At 38.6% G+C, this 14,495-nt stretch overlaps 1 protein-coding gene across 2 annotated transcripts in view; it reads left to right on the top strand.

Annotated features, from left to right (window-relative positions):
• Nucleotides 1-14,495, top strand: part of Gabra3 (gamma-aminobutyric acid type A receptor subunit alpha3) — a 318,197-nt gene that overhangs the window by 103,529 nt on the left and 200,173 nt on the right. For both annotated transcript variants that reach the window (XM_052741044.1, XM_052741055.1), the window contains exon 3: nt 8,322-8,443. In XM_052741044.1, the coding sequence (XP_052597004.1) occupies nt 8,322-8,443 (122 nt within the window). The remainder of the gene's footprint in view (nt 1-8,321; nt 8,444-14,495) is intronic.

The raw sequence follows: 14,495 nt of genomic DNA, 5'->3' as shown, positions 1-14,495 counted from the left end.
CCATACTCCTCTCTGAAGTAAATCAGTGCTGTCAGGAGCAGAAATGTTTCACTGTCCTGAAAGTCTAAATTTTTAAAACATTTTAAATGCCATATTTTGTAGGTCTTTGAAGTGTTTGAAGACTACCTATCTATCTGAAATATATCTATGTACACCTAGAAGACTTAACTAACATGGCTACAAATATGATTATCATAGATGACTAATTATTAATCTATTTTTTAATTATCCATTACAATTTTAAATGAGTTACATAAACATAATACCTCAAACAAGAATAGAAATATATATACAGTATAACAAAATTAAGTTTAAATTTGTATCAATAAGCTAAAATCTATAGCTATGTAAAACATTTTAAACAAGTTGTTACTCTTTAAAAGTAGGTTCATTAATCTACCCTTTTATCTTATCATATCTAAACTATCCCCCCCTGTTTTTTTAGAAAGAGATTGTATTTATAATCAACCGGTTTTAAATAAAAATATTGGTTTTTCTCTGTCCCACACCAGAGGGTTCTTTTGATTTGGGACAGAAGAATCTCTTAACCATTTTTTTTTGAGCAATATGTCTGGGTTTAGGGGGGGAGTGAGCCAATTCCATCTCTAAAGCCAGCTTGGTATATTTGGGAATTTGGGCGTAGCTTCTCTTACTACTTCCTGCTGGAGGGGGGCGCTGTATCTTATGGGGACACAGAGAAAATTTTAGGATTATGGAGTAGTCCATGAGGGTGTATCATCTGAGCCAGTTGCCTGAAACTGTTTTGGATGTTGGATCATCTGGGCCATGGTGTCATCGGAGACCTTTCAGGGGGTCTTGGCTGGTCAAACCTGATGTATCTTAATCTGGAACAAATCCATAGCCTCTGGCTTTCTGTGGAAACAAAAGCAGAGACTCTTTTCCAAAGTAACATATCCTTATATCCAAATTTTGAAGTCAGGGTACCTTTAAAATTTACATTTTAGCATAACTCAACAGCTTTTACAATCAAATGTTTTTCTTCAGTTACGAATATCAAAGACAACATAATCCAGATTCTCTGTGTGATAGCCATCTTTACATGGCTTATTACCTTTAATGTTTCTTTAAAGACTTTATTTTTAAAAAGTATCTATTTGTTTATATAACTGTATATATTTCTTTTTTCTCTCTTTTAAGCCTACGTACATTTTACTCACATTGTAAACTATTCCATCTGAATCAGTCTTATTGTGAACCTATTGCTTTAAACTGCAGCATTCTAAGACTGAACTGGAGCTGTGGCTGCTGGCTCCGCCCACTTCAGTTTCCCAACTTGGTGGTGGTCCGTTTTCCACCAGCTCTGGGAGCTGTAACTCTCAGAAATAGTGGGTCTATGCTCTTATCAAAGTAACGTGTAGCCCAGAAACCTCTTTTTTTTTTAATATATACTAGTAAAGACTAAATCTACCACACAGCATAATGTGCTGCTGGCAGACACCTTATTTCCGCCATACTGCCGGTCAAACGTGCAGGCCAGGAACCTGCCAGTAGTTCAAACCCATTTTGCGGCGTCTAGCCGCCAGTATGAGACATGAAGCAGGAACCTGTTTTTGGCTCTGTTTAGAATTGGTTATTAAATATTCTCAGGTTTAAAGTGGAAACTCGAGCCCTTGGGCACCATTTAAATAACTTAGAATTCTGTTGATGTGAGACACAATTGCTCCTGGCTGCACCAACTCTTGATCCCGAGAGAATGTTGGGCTTCTAAGACATTTCCATTTGGAAGTTTGTCTTCTTGGCACAAAATGGCCTACTGGGCAAAGAACTGCCCTTGCCTCAACGGATGACAGTACAAATGCAATGCTATCCTTTCTGGACAAGCGGGACACAAGGAAAGTGACCACTGTACTCTGCCAAGACAGGGTAAGATGGTCTTTCAGAATTCCTGCTTCTGAAAATGGTCTGTCAGATACTTTAGGCCTGTAGGCAATTTGAATGCACCAACAATGCTGAGAAACATTAGGTGACTGTCCAGGCTGCCAGCTGTCTCGGTCTACTCTCGCAAGATTCCCGAAAGTTGCTTGCATCCATCTACCATTTCTCAGGTACCATTATATTCCTTCTCAGGTCTTTGATGGGATTGAAGACTAACAGTTATAGTTACAACTTAGAAGATAGAACATATTAAGTGTTAGATTCAGGTTCTTTAGGATAGGACACCTTTTGGAATGATCTTTGTAACATGCCATTTACCTATGCTCTATACTTCTCTGGATTTTAGTATGTGTTTCTTGCTTGATATTGTTTGCATTGGTTGTAGTTCCATCTTATCTAGGTCATTATCCCTCATTATTCCTGGACAATATTTGATAACCATTCCTTTGTATATAGTCTTGTATTAGGTTAGAACTTTCTTATTTAGACAAAAAGGGGGAGATGTAGTGGGTAGCCATTCCAGCTTTGATCTGGAAGTTCCAACCCCCATTGAGACTTCTGCAACTGCCATGCCTACAAGACAGGGCCAAGGGAGGCGCCTGGGAACCCAAGATCTGGATCGGTGGGCGCTCGCTCAGTTCCGGGACCCTGGATAGTGGAGGTGGACCAAGCAGAGCTCCAGAGAGCACCGCTGGACTGTGATACACCTTCCCCAGACCCCACGACCTACCTATCCCTTAATTTGTAAGTTACACCATTAAATAAATCTCCTTTTAACTACGTGGAGTGGCCTTAATAATTTCACCAATATTTCTTATAGCCTAAAATTACACATCTTTTAAAGGCTTCTCATTTCATTATTAAAAGTTTTGGGATAGAAATTAAACAGTCCTCACTTACAAAGTAATTTACGTACCCCTTCCCAAGCTTTCTAAGGTAGGGAATATTGTTTTACATGCAGTTGACCTGCCACCAAGAATGGGGGACATCTCTCAAGGCTCTATCCATAGGTTAAGAGCTACAGACAATTAATAGCTGAGAGATGGAGAATCAGTCTTCTTCAGGGATGAGGACTCCCATTATATTATCCAATCCCAAGTGTTTAGCTATAAACATATGCACAAATAAGGAACATTTAGCATAGTATATTTATATGTACATATATACATCATATCCTATATAACTAATTAAAGATTTGACAGGGAATATGGAGGACACAGGAGGAGTTGGGAGGAGGAGGTGGTGTAAATGATTTAAGTACAGTACTCACACATTAAATCCTCAAAACAAACATTTATTTTATTCTATTTTATTTATTCGTCTCTCATATACTACATCCCAACTACAGCCTCTCCTCCCTTTCCTTCTTCCAACTCTCTACCTCACTTCTCCCCCAGATCCACTGCTCTTCTGTTGCTTTTCAGAAAGAGCAGGCATCTGTGGTGGTATTGTGTTCCCCAAAATATTGTGTACCCTAATAAACTTATCTGGGGTCAGAGAACAGGACAGCCACTAGATGCAGAGGCTAGAAAATGGTGACACTCACACCTTTAATCCTAGCATTCCAGAGGCAGAAATCCCTCTGGATTTCTGTGAGTTCAAGGCCACATTGGAAACAGCCAGGCATGGTGACACATGCCTTTAATCCCAAGAAGTGAGCCTTTAATCCCAGGGAGTGATGGCAGATAGCAGAAAGCTATATAAGGCGTGAGGACCAGAAACTAGAAGCTTTTAGCTGGTTAAGCCTCAGGTTTTTGAGCAGCAGTTCAGCTGAGAGCGACTGGGAAGCTTCCAGTCTGAGGAAACAGGATCAGCTGAGTAACTGTCAAGGTGAGGAAGCTGTGGCTTGTTCTGCTTCTCTGATCTTCCAGCATTCACCCCAATAACTGGCCTCAGGTTTGATTTTATTAATAAGACCTGCTAAGATTCCTGCTACAGACATCCATGGGGTATTAACCAAACACAGCATAACAAGATGCAATACGACTAGGCCATATACCCTCCTATCAAGGCTGGGCAAGGCAATCCAGTTGGAGGAAATAGGTCCCATGAGTAGGCAAAAGAGTCAGACACACCCCAGTCCCACTGTTAGGAGTCCAACAGAAACCCCAAACTAAAGAACCACAGCATGTATGCAGAGGGCCTGGTGCAGACCCATGCAGGCTCCATGGTTGCCACTTCAGTCTCTGTGAGCTTTTATATTAAAAAAAAAAAGAAAGAAAGAAGCCGTCTATATTGAGTGGTGGGGATAGAACTGACACCTTAATTATTTTATTCTAATCCCCTGAAATTACTACCAATATATTTTTATGACTAAATAATTATTAAAATTGCTTGACCCACAGATAGTGTGTTGGCAGCCTAATGGTTATTATTTATGGAAAATTATCATCTTATTTGATCTAATCAACAGTGATAGATATGAAGAATAATGGTCATGGGCTATGGCATCCATCTCATCAATTTAATATGCGCATATCTCTATATAGTTTCTTTCTTTCATTGGTGCTACTGTCTGAGATGTTTCCTAGGTAAAGGGAAAAGAATTATGTGATCTCTAAGGTCCTCAATCATCATGATGTACCATGGCTATTTTCCTAAAGTATCTTTGGATAAGCAAAAGCTACAATATCTTGTTCTACTTCAGTTATTGAAAAGAAGGTTCCAATGAGCATTCTACTATAAAACAACATTTGGTTCTCTATGCAAGAGAAAATGTATCAGTAAAAATATAAAAATCATAGAGAAATTAACTAAAAATATTTTTGGCTTGAATTTAGCATTGACATTTTATTAGTTCTTTGAGAACCTTGATCAAGTGTAAAATCATAGAGAAATTCACTGAGAATATTTTGAGGCTGTATTTAGCATTGACTTTTAAAAAATTATTTAGTTCTATGAGAATCTTTGGCAATATGTCTTGATTATACTCACTACCTACTTCACCTGTTCCCAGATCCACTACTCTCTGCTGTACACATCTAATTTTGTGTCCATCTCCCTTCCTTTTTCATTTTTACAACCATCAGATCCCGTCTACACTGCCCATTTATTCCTGAACATGTGGTCTTCCACTGGAGCATCATCAACCTATCAGGGGTCTCATTCTTAAAGGAAAGTGACTCTTCCTCTCTCAATAGTCAGTAACTAACAATACCTCCTCATGAAGTGGTAGAATTTCATGCTAACCTCCCCTCTTCATGCTGAGATTTGGTCTGTCTTGAGCTTTCACAAGTGTGCATGCTGTGAATCCAGATAATAGTTTCCTTGTCAGTCACCACCTCTAGCACTTATAATCTTTGAGTTCCCTCTTCCACAATGATCTTGGAGCATTGGGAGGAGGAGATGTGATATTGATGTCCTATTTAGGGCTATGAATTCTACAGTCTTTTATTCTCTGTACCCTGATCAGTTATATGTCTCTGTATTAATAGCTATCTATGGAAAATAGAAGCTTCTCTGCTGAGGGTTACAAGATGCATTAAGAATACAAACCCAATTAAAATTAGGTTATAAAACTGAACAAAGAATTCTCAAAAGAATACAAATGGATGAAATTTTTAAAAAATGGCATCCTTAGCCATCAGGGAAATGGAATTTCAAATTAATTTCAGATTTCATCTTACCCCACTCAGTATGGCCAAGATGAGAAAACTTAAATGAAAGCAGATACGTGCATGGATATGGGGAAAGAGGAACATTCAGTCACTGTTTGTGGCAGTGAAAACTGGTGCAGCCACAATGAAAATAATATAAAAATCACTATGGTGGTTCCTCAAAAAGCTAGAAGAAGATGCACCACATGATCTAGCTAAACTACTCGGGTGTATACCCAAATCTTGTATAATATTAGAGGGACCAGCCTTAATATTATACATCCCAGGGGCTCAGGAGAGAGAACTATTAACAGCAAGGACTATTTTCGGCAAATAGAATCTCAGCACACCAAGCTCTATAGCCCACTTGCTTTAATTCCTCTGGCATAACATCCTATATACACAGCTTCAGTTCTGTTCTTGTGACTAGCTCCTTTCTTGCCTGATTTCTCTCTATACTTATCTATTGCTCCCTCTAAGTTCTATCTTAATTCTCTCCTCTTAATTCTGCCTCATCTAGGTCCTTTTCAGCTTGTTCTTACCCAGCTAGTACTTCCCCATCTGGCTCTTCCTCATCTTCCATCTCATTCCTCTAGTACTCTCTTCTAGCCCTTCAATCTAGTTCTTCCCCATCTGTTTGTTCCTCTCAAGTTCTTACCCATCTAGTTCTTCCATTCTCTTTTTTCTTCTTCTTTGTACTGTTCTCTTCTTGTCTACAGAAAATACCTGCCTTTTCTTTCCTTGGGCAAGTGGTTCCCTGCCTCCTCAGGAATGTTGTTTTACCTCTCACTTTGATATGTAAAAACATCTTTTGTTCTCAGTCAAAGTGCTCTGGAGAACCATTAGGCCTCCTCAAGGCCAGGGGACGGTCTGAGCTTCATTAGCACAGGAAACAAAGCTAGGCATCTAGTCTCCTGCCAGCTTGTCTCCTAAGCTCAGCAGGGCAGTTAGTAATTTAGTAGGTTCAGCAGGTCTGGGAAGCTGAACTGTTTACCAATTGGTCTGGGCATACAAGGATTTCACAGCAGAAGACAGCTGGAATATTAAAGGCTGGGTAGCATCAAATATTCATAATAAATGGCTTTTCCTTTTGACAGACCCTTGGCCGGTGAAAGTTCAGCTTTAATGCACAGCTGAATCTCTATGATATATTCTTGCGGTCCGCAAGACCCAAAGGACTCCATTTGATACTATATAGATGCCTACTGCTCAGCAATGTTTATTGCTTCTTTTTACACTATCCAACAAATGGAAAAAGCCGAAATGTTCAGTATCTAATGAATGAATAAAGAAAATGTCAGTAAATTGATGGCTGAAACTGCAAAGAGACAGTTCAGCCCTAGAGGGCGAGGTATCCTGGACACCTCCAGCTACTTAGGACAAGAGCTCTGCCCTGAAGTTGTCCCGGACACCTGGAGCTGTTTAACACAGCTCTGATGTCTGAGACTGCAAAGAAACAGCCCAACCTTGGAAAGGAAGGTTTTTCTGACTTCTCGGGAGAGTCAGGCCCGGAATTGCTTCAGCAAGGAAGGGTATCCTGACTCTTAGGGAAAGTCAGGATATACCTGGTATGATGGTATGATTGGGGGTGGTTTCCCTGCAGGACACAGCAATCCTGCTCCTTTCCTGGAGAACCACAATCTCTGGCTCAGTGTTACCAGATCTTTCTTGCTCAGTCTACTTTGGGACATCCCAGCAAGGTTCTTCTGTTCAGCTGTCAATGAAGGTCTTCACCCAATACTCCTTTGAGAAAGAGGTTTATTTGGGAAGGAGGAGTCCAGGAGAGTAGCTGCCTCTACCAGGGTGGAGAGAACAGCTCACAACTGACCAGGCAGGGGAGTTTATATAAGATGTCTAGGGGGCGGAGTCAACTGTGATGGTTAGTTTATTTTCTGCCCAGGGATTGGCCAGTTTTGTGAGCAAGGGGCAGAGATGGCCCTGATTTCAGGGCCAAACTGTGTTTCTTTCACTGGCCTTTCTTGGCTTTTTGTCACTACCTCTAAGGCCAGGGCACATTTCTTTCACTGACTCTGATTCTAGGGGCCAAGAATGTTATTTTGGTACTAGTTTCAGAGTCAGGGCATATTTCCTGGGTTCTGGGTTTGGGGATAAAGTGCTTATTTCTCTGGCTCAGGTCCCAAACACAGGCTGTGTTTCTTTCCCTGGTCCTGGGCTCTAGGCCCAGGATTCTACTGTCCTGCTCTGTGATTGGTTGTTTTCACAAGTCAGTTGGACAGGGGCAGAGATGGCTCTGATCTGAGCTAAACTGTGTTTCTCTCACTGGCCTTACTTAGCTTTTTTACACTACCTCTAAGGCCAGGGCACATTTCATTCACTGACTCTGATTCTAGGGGCCAAGAGTGTTTCTTTGGTACTGGTTTCAGAGTCAGGGCATGTTTCCTTGGTTCATTTCTCTGGCCCAGGTCCCAAACACAGGCTGTGTTTCTTTCCCTGGTCCTGGACTCTAGGGCCAGGATTCTGCTGTCCTCCTCTGTGATTGGTTGATTTCACAAGTCAGTTGGACAGGAGCAGAGATGGCTCTGATCTGAGCTAAACTGTGTTTAATCAGTTTAATCAGCAGTTAATCAGCTGCTGAGATGAGGCTGGAACATGTACCTGGCAAACTTCATGCAAATGTAGAAGGAAGAATGCAAGTGTTGAGTACTGTTCTTTTCCTACACAGGCAATTATTGTAGCAAATAGAAATTGCTTGCTCTGTGGTCAAGATGTACAGCTATTAAATTTGCCTTGTCTACTTAGTGAAATATAGAATTCAAATGGTTAGTCATGTAATTGTTGTCTATTAACAACTCTTATTTTCCTTTGCAGCCTCTCTCCCAAGCATGCTCCAGATATTCCTGACGACAGCACTGATAACATCACTATCTTCACTAGAATCTTGGATCGGCTTCTGGATGGCTATGATAACCGGCTTCGACCTGGGCTTGGAGGTCAGTTATTCTTTTAAAAGCCCTCTGCTAAGATATTGCTCCTTAAAAAGTAATAAAATGCCTTCTGTTGACCAAGGGGCTTAGTGTACAGTTGAGTTTCTTCACTCTGAACATTAGAATTTCATTCTAATCATTCACTTCAGTGAGTGACCTTGCATTTAGTTTTGTAGGATTTCATTAAACAAGACAAATACATTATGCTATGGGTTATGCTGAATAGCAAGTATGCAGGTATATGTGTTTAATTCTCCCCAAACAATTTCATAGTCGCATATAATATACCTTTTTATTGTTAAAAGCTTCATTATATAATTCCATAAAAAGGGATTATTTTATAAGTAATACACATACAACTTAACCTAATACTCATTTCTAATTTGTGTTCCTATTCAAATTTCCTAATTATAACCAAAATGTCCCTTGATTTGGATTCCATCCAGGCTTGAACATCACCATGCCCTTTTAACCCACAATCTGATAGTTACTCCTTTATAATGTTGCTAAGGTATTCTTTATTTATTTTTGGAAATAAAAGCACAAAGCTAATTGGATCTTTCTTGGGGAATTATTCCAGAAGAAGACTCTGTGTGTGTGTGTGTGTTTGTGTGTGTGCATGTGTTCAGTATTTAAATCTTAATGTCTACCAGGTCATGCATCCTGGAATTAACATTTTTCAGCTTATGCTTAATAGGTAACATATGGAGAAATGCTAATATTGAGACTACTCTGCTCCTCTTCCAACTATATCTTGTATAAACAGTGACAGTGATATATATCCATTACGTATCCTATATATTTTGAAGAGGGCATTATTAAAAGGCATCATGTGTATTTCCCTTTAGTTAATTAGCTAATCACCTGTATGAATTTTCTTATCTTAATGCATTTGAAAACAACATTATTCATGTTGGTGAAAAATTTAGCTTCTAATTTGCCATATTTGCCTACTCTAAATCATTTCAGGTTGCCTTCTGTGTTCTTTTGATATGGTCATGCCATGTTTTGAAAAATTGTTTAATAGAAGTCATGATTCATTTTTGACTATCTTGTGCGTTGCGTGATTCATCCTACCAATCAGTCACTTTTCAAAAATAGAACTTTTGTAAGGAGTTATATTCTGAGTGCTAGGTGTTCTCCTTGCAATAGCAGCATCATTGCTTCTGTTTCAGTGAACAGAACTTAGAAATGGTAGACATACATATATATATATGCACACATATGTGCATTGACATGCTATATACTGCTGTGGGATGTTCTGTATGGCAAATATGTTAATAAATAAAACACTGATTGGCAAGTAGCCAGACAGGAAGTATAGGTGGGACTAACAGAGAGGAGAATTAAAGGAACAGGAAGGGAAGGAGGAGACTGCCTGAAACTGCCACCAGAACAAGAAAGATGTAAGGTACCAATAAGCCACGAGCCATGTGGCAAAGTATAGATTAATAGAAATGGGCTAAATATAAGAGTAAGAGCTAGACAATGATAGGCCTGAGCTAATGGCCAAGCAGTTTAAATAATATAAGCATCTGTATGTTTATTTTATAAGTGGGCTAAGGGACTGCCTGGGCTTGGCAGGACCCGGAGAGAAAACTCCAGCTACAATGTACAGACCTGTATATAGTTATAAACACATGTACACAAATAAGTACATATGCATATCAATGTAGATGTTTATGTGTAGTGCATTTATATTGATAATAATAATTCCAGCATAGCATAGTAGTTGTATTGTTTTATCTACTCAGTCTTTCACTTCATCTTCAAACAATTTTTGGATTTACTATACCCCTACAATTAAAATACACATTAAAAAATGTATTTCCAGGATTTTTGTTAATTGTTTTTAGAATAACTCTATATGACAGTTTTGTGATACAAATAACGCATTGCTGTAGGGCAGTATTGGAAGAAGAGACCAATCATACATTAATTGTATTTATCCTGGATAAGAGATTATGGGAAAGAACAAAGTTTGTGACAAATCACAGAGTTAGAGAAGTAAGGTGTTAGGGGAAGAACAGGATACCTTTTAGTTCTGGCTTATGTGATTCAGTAGTGAACACTGGAGGGGAATCACTGCTTTTTAATTTTGTTCTTTTGGAGTTGTTGAACAGGGAATGTACTATGGAAAGGAAGAAGAAGATACGTGGTGGAAGGAAATTATCTACACCACAGAATTGTCCCCTGAGCTTGAAACACATACTGTGTAATGTGTGCCCCACTCACAAAATATATAATTGCATGTTAAAAAATAAATGTCAAAAATATGAGATGAGACTTTTATTCTGGCTAAATTGAAAATAAAGGGATCACATTTATCTTCTCATCTCACACAGCAACTGCAAAGTGAACAAACACACTGAGTAATGTTCTTCAGAAACTGAACAAAGGTAGCACATGATAGTGATTATTAAAATGCAGAACACAAATTGAGCTTCCCAACTGCAGCTGCTGACTGCTTGGCAACCCTAATAATGCCTACTAGGCTCCTTAATGACAAGATAAAGTGGAAAGACTTGAGAAACTGAGGATATTAGCCTCTTTACTCTAGAATATGTAATCCTTACTGCTAAGAACATAATGAAGTAACATGAAGAAGAGGGAAGAAGGCAGGGAAAGAGAGAAAAAGGAAGAGAAATAGTGAGACAGAGAACCAGAGAGAGGCCCAGAAATCTGCAGAGGAGCCTTTGTAAGCTTTCAGGCAAGTATTTTCAGGTTATTCATACAATGCAACAACCGAAGGTAGGATGAAAGCCAACTTAAAAATAGGGAGGAGCAACAGAGTTGAGAGTAACTTATGTTTCTACTAAAGACATGCTACATGGAGTATGAGGCAGGATTTTTCTGAAGGATAGAGCCTCAATGAGATTCAATAATACTCCAAGACTAAAAGTTGATCTAATCATATATACTAAAGCTTTAAGTTAAGCTTCAAAATAACATAATACCATAACAAATGTCAAGAATATCTGTGTTTATAACATAAAATCTAATAGCTGGCCAGGCAGTGGTGGCACATGCCTTTAATCCCAGCACTTGGGAGGCAGAGCCAGGTGGATCTCTGTGAGTTTGAGGCCAGCCTGGTCTATAGAGCGAGAACCAGGACAGGCACCAAAACTACACAGAGAAACCCTGTCTTGAAAAACCAAAAAAAAAAAAAAAAAACCCAAAAAACCAAAAAACCAAAAACCAAAAAAAACAACAAAAAACCTAATAGCCAATGAAGAAGACTTCACAATGGCTACTGTCCAGTCAAAAATTTTTGAGTATGGAAAAAAAAATTACATAATTAGATAATAGGTAAATAGTGAATCTACTCTAGGGAAAGAAAGATATACAAATGATAGGACACAAGGGAGATTATTGGATATACTCTGAAAAGAAAAAAAAGAGGATATAGATATAAGATAAAGGGTAGACTATCGAATCTATTCTGAAAAGAAAAATAAGAGACTATATATATGATAAGATAAAAAAGTAGATTATCGAATCTACTTTTAAAAGGCAACTACTAGTTTTAAATATTTTATATTGGATTGGATTTTTATATATTGTATACAAATTTTGTCTGGAGTCACCAAAATAGGATAAATAATGAATTTTTTTGTCCGAATTTGTCAAATGTTAATGAATTGGACATTGTTAATGTAATTCTTGACAGTATATATTGTATATACTTATTGTACTTTTGTATATAGTTTTTCTTATAGTAGTTATAACTTTTTTATTTAGACAAAAAAAGAGGAAATGTGGTGATATTTTATTTGTGCTCTAACAAATAAAATTTTTCTGGGAATCAGAGGACAGAACAGCCACTAGATAGACATAGAAGCCAGAAAATGGTAGTATACATGCCTTTAATCCTATCACTCAGAGGCAGAGATCCATCTGGATCTCCGTAAATTCAAGGCCACACTGGAAACAGAGCCAGGCAGTGGTGGCACACACCTTTAATCTCTGCACTTGAAATCTCATATCTTGCTTGGGAAGGACACAGTTCTTTAATCCCAGGAAGTGATGGCAGGCAGCAGAGGACCAGGAACTAGAAGCTTTTAGCAGCAGTTCAGCTGAGACCCTCAGAAGTGAGGACTCAGAGGCTTTCATTCTGAGGATTCATGGATACAAGATCAGCTAAGGAGTTGGCGAGGTGAGGTTGGCTGAAAAAAGAAGGCTATCACACATCTAAATCACTAACATTGGAAGTCAGAGAGAGTCAAGTTAGAAGAGGTCATGAGATTTAAAGGGAGCATGGAAGAAAGTAGAGGTGGGGATGGAGGGATGGGAGTGATGTTGATGCAGTGTACACACATCAATATAATAATGATAAATAATAATTTAATAAAAAGTAAAACAAACTTTCTAGCTAAGTACTTTAAAGTGAAAAACATTAGTAGATAAAATTAAAATGATGGGACAAGATGCACTATGTTAACACAAATCAAAAGAAGACTGGACTTATTCTTTTAATATCAGGAATACAAATAAAGAGCAAAGAACACTGATGTGAGTAAAGGAGATTATTTCATAAGGCTAAAGGGATTCCTTCATCAAGAAATATGATAATGTAAAAGATTCATGAATTGATATCTGAGCTTGTGGATAAATGAAGAAAAGCTGAGAAAGAATGGAGAAAGAACTACAGTTCTAATTTCAACACTGTTTTCTCAAATGAAACACAGAAAACAAATATAAGCACCAGAAAATTAGCACACATTAACAACCAATTGACTTAAATGCCATTCCAATCATCAATAACAGAAAGATATTCTTTTCAAGTTTCCTGGTAATATTTCCCAAAGCAGATCATATTCTGGTTAATAAAATTAAAAGAATGTTGATATGATGATTTCATGCTTGTAATTTCTGGAAGCTGATACAAGAGGATAGTGAGTTCAAGACCACCTTGGGGTACATTGTAACATTGAGACTACTCTAGGATACATAGAAAGCTTAAAACCAGCCTAGGATACATGCTGAAACTCTCTCTGTCTCTGTTTCTGTCTCTGTCTCTCTCTCTCTTTCTTTCTCTCTCTCTCTGTGTGTGTATACACATGTGCATGTGGAGGCCACATGGCAGCTCTCAGGAATGCCATATATCTTTTGCTGGCCTGGAGCTGACTAATTAGACTATAATGGCTGACACTGAGGCCCAAGGATCTCTGTCTCTGTCTTCCCAGCATTGAAATTACAACTGCACCCCAATTGTGCAACAATTTTTACCTGGACTGTGGTGTTTGAACTCAGGTCTTTATGCTTTGGAGACAAGCATTTTCTTGACAAATCTCTCCCTAGCCCCAAGAAATGGTCTCTTTAAGTCCAGGTTGACTATTGAAATAGAGGAGAAATTCACAATGTACAATGCTTGCTCTTTAGCCAAATGTAACTGAATTAGAATACAGGGAAATGCAAATCAAAATGACTCTGAGATACCATCTTACACCTGTCAGAATGGCTATCATCAAACTGAAGACAGCTTATGTTGGAGAGGATGTGAAGCAAAGGATACACTCCTCCACTGTTGGAGGGAATGCAAATTTGTACAGCCACTCTGGAAATCAGTATGCTGGTTTCTCAGAAAATTGAATCAATCTACCTCAGGACCCAGCTATACCACTCTTGGGCATATACCCAAGGAATGCTCAATCTTACCACAAGGACACATGCTCAACTATGTTCATAGCAGCATTATTTGTAATAGCCAGAACCTGGAAACCACCTAGATACCCATCAACCAAAGAATGGATAAAGAAAATGTGGCACATATACTCAGTGATAAAAAACAATGACATCATGAAATTTTTAGGCAAATGGATGGAACTAGAAAATATCATCCTGAGTGTGGTAACCCAAACTCAGAAAGACAAACATGGTATGTTCTCACTCATAAGTGGACTCTAGATGTAAAGCAAAGGATAACTAGACTACAACCCACAGCTCTAGAGAAGCTAGCTAACAAGGAGAGCCTTAAGAGGGACACATAGATAACCCAGCATAGGAGAAATAGATGAGATCTACATGACCAAACTGGGAGTAAGGGGGGTAATGGAGG

This window comes from Peromyscus californicus, unplaced genomic scaffold (genome assembly GCF_007827085.1).
Source record: "Peromyscus californicus insignis strain IS unplaced genomic scaffold, ASM782708v3 Scaffold_10__1_contigs__length_136768540, whole genome shotgun sequence".
NCBI lineage: Eukaryota > Metazoa > Chordata > Mammalia > Rodentia > Cricetidae > Peromyscus > Peromyscus californicus.
This window is presented reverse-complemented; position numbering and strand designations above follow the sequence as displayed.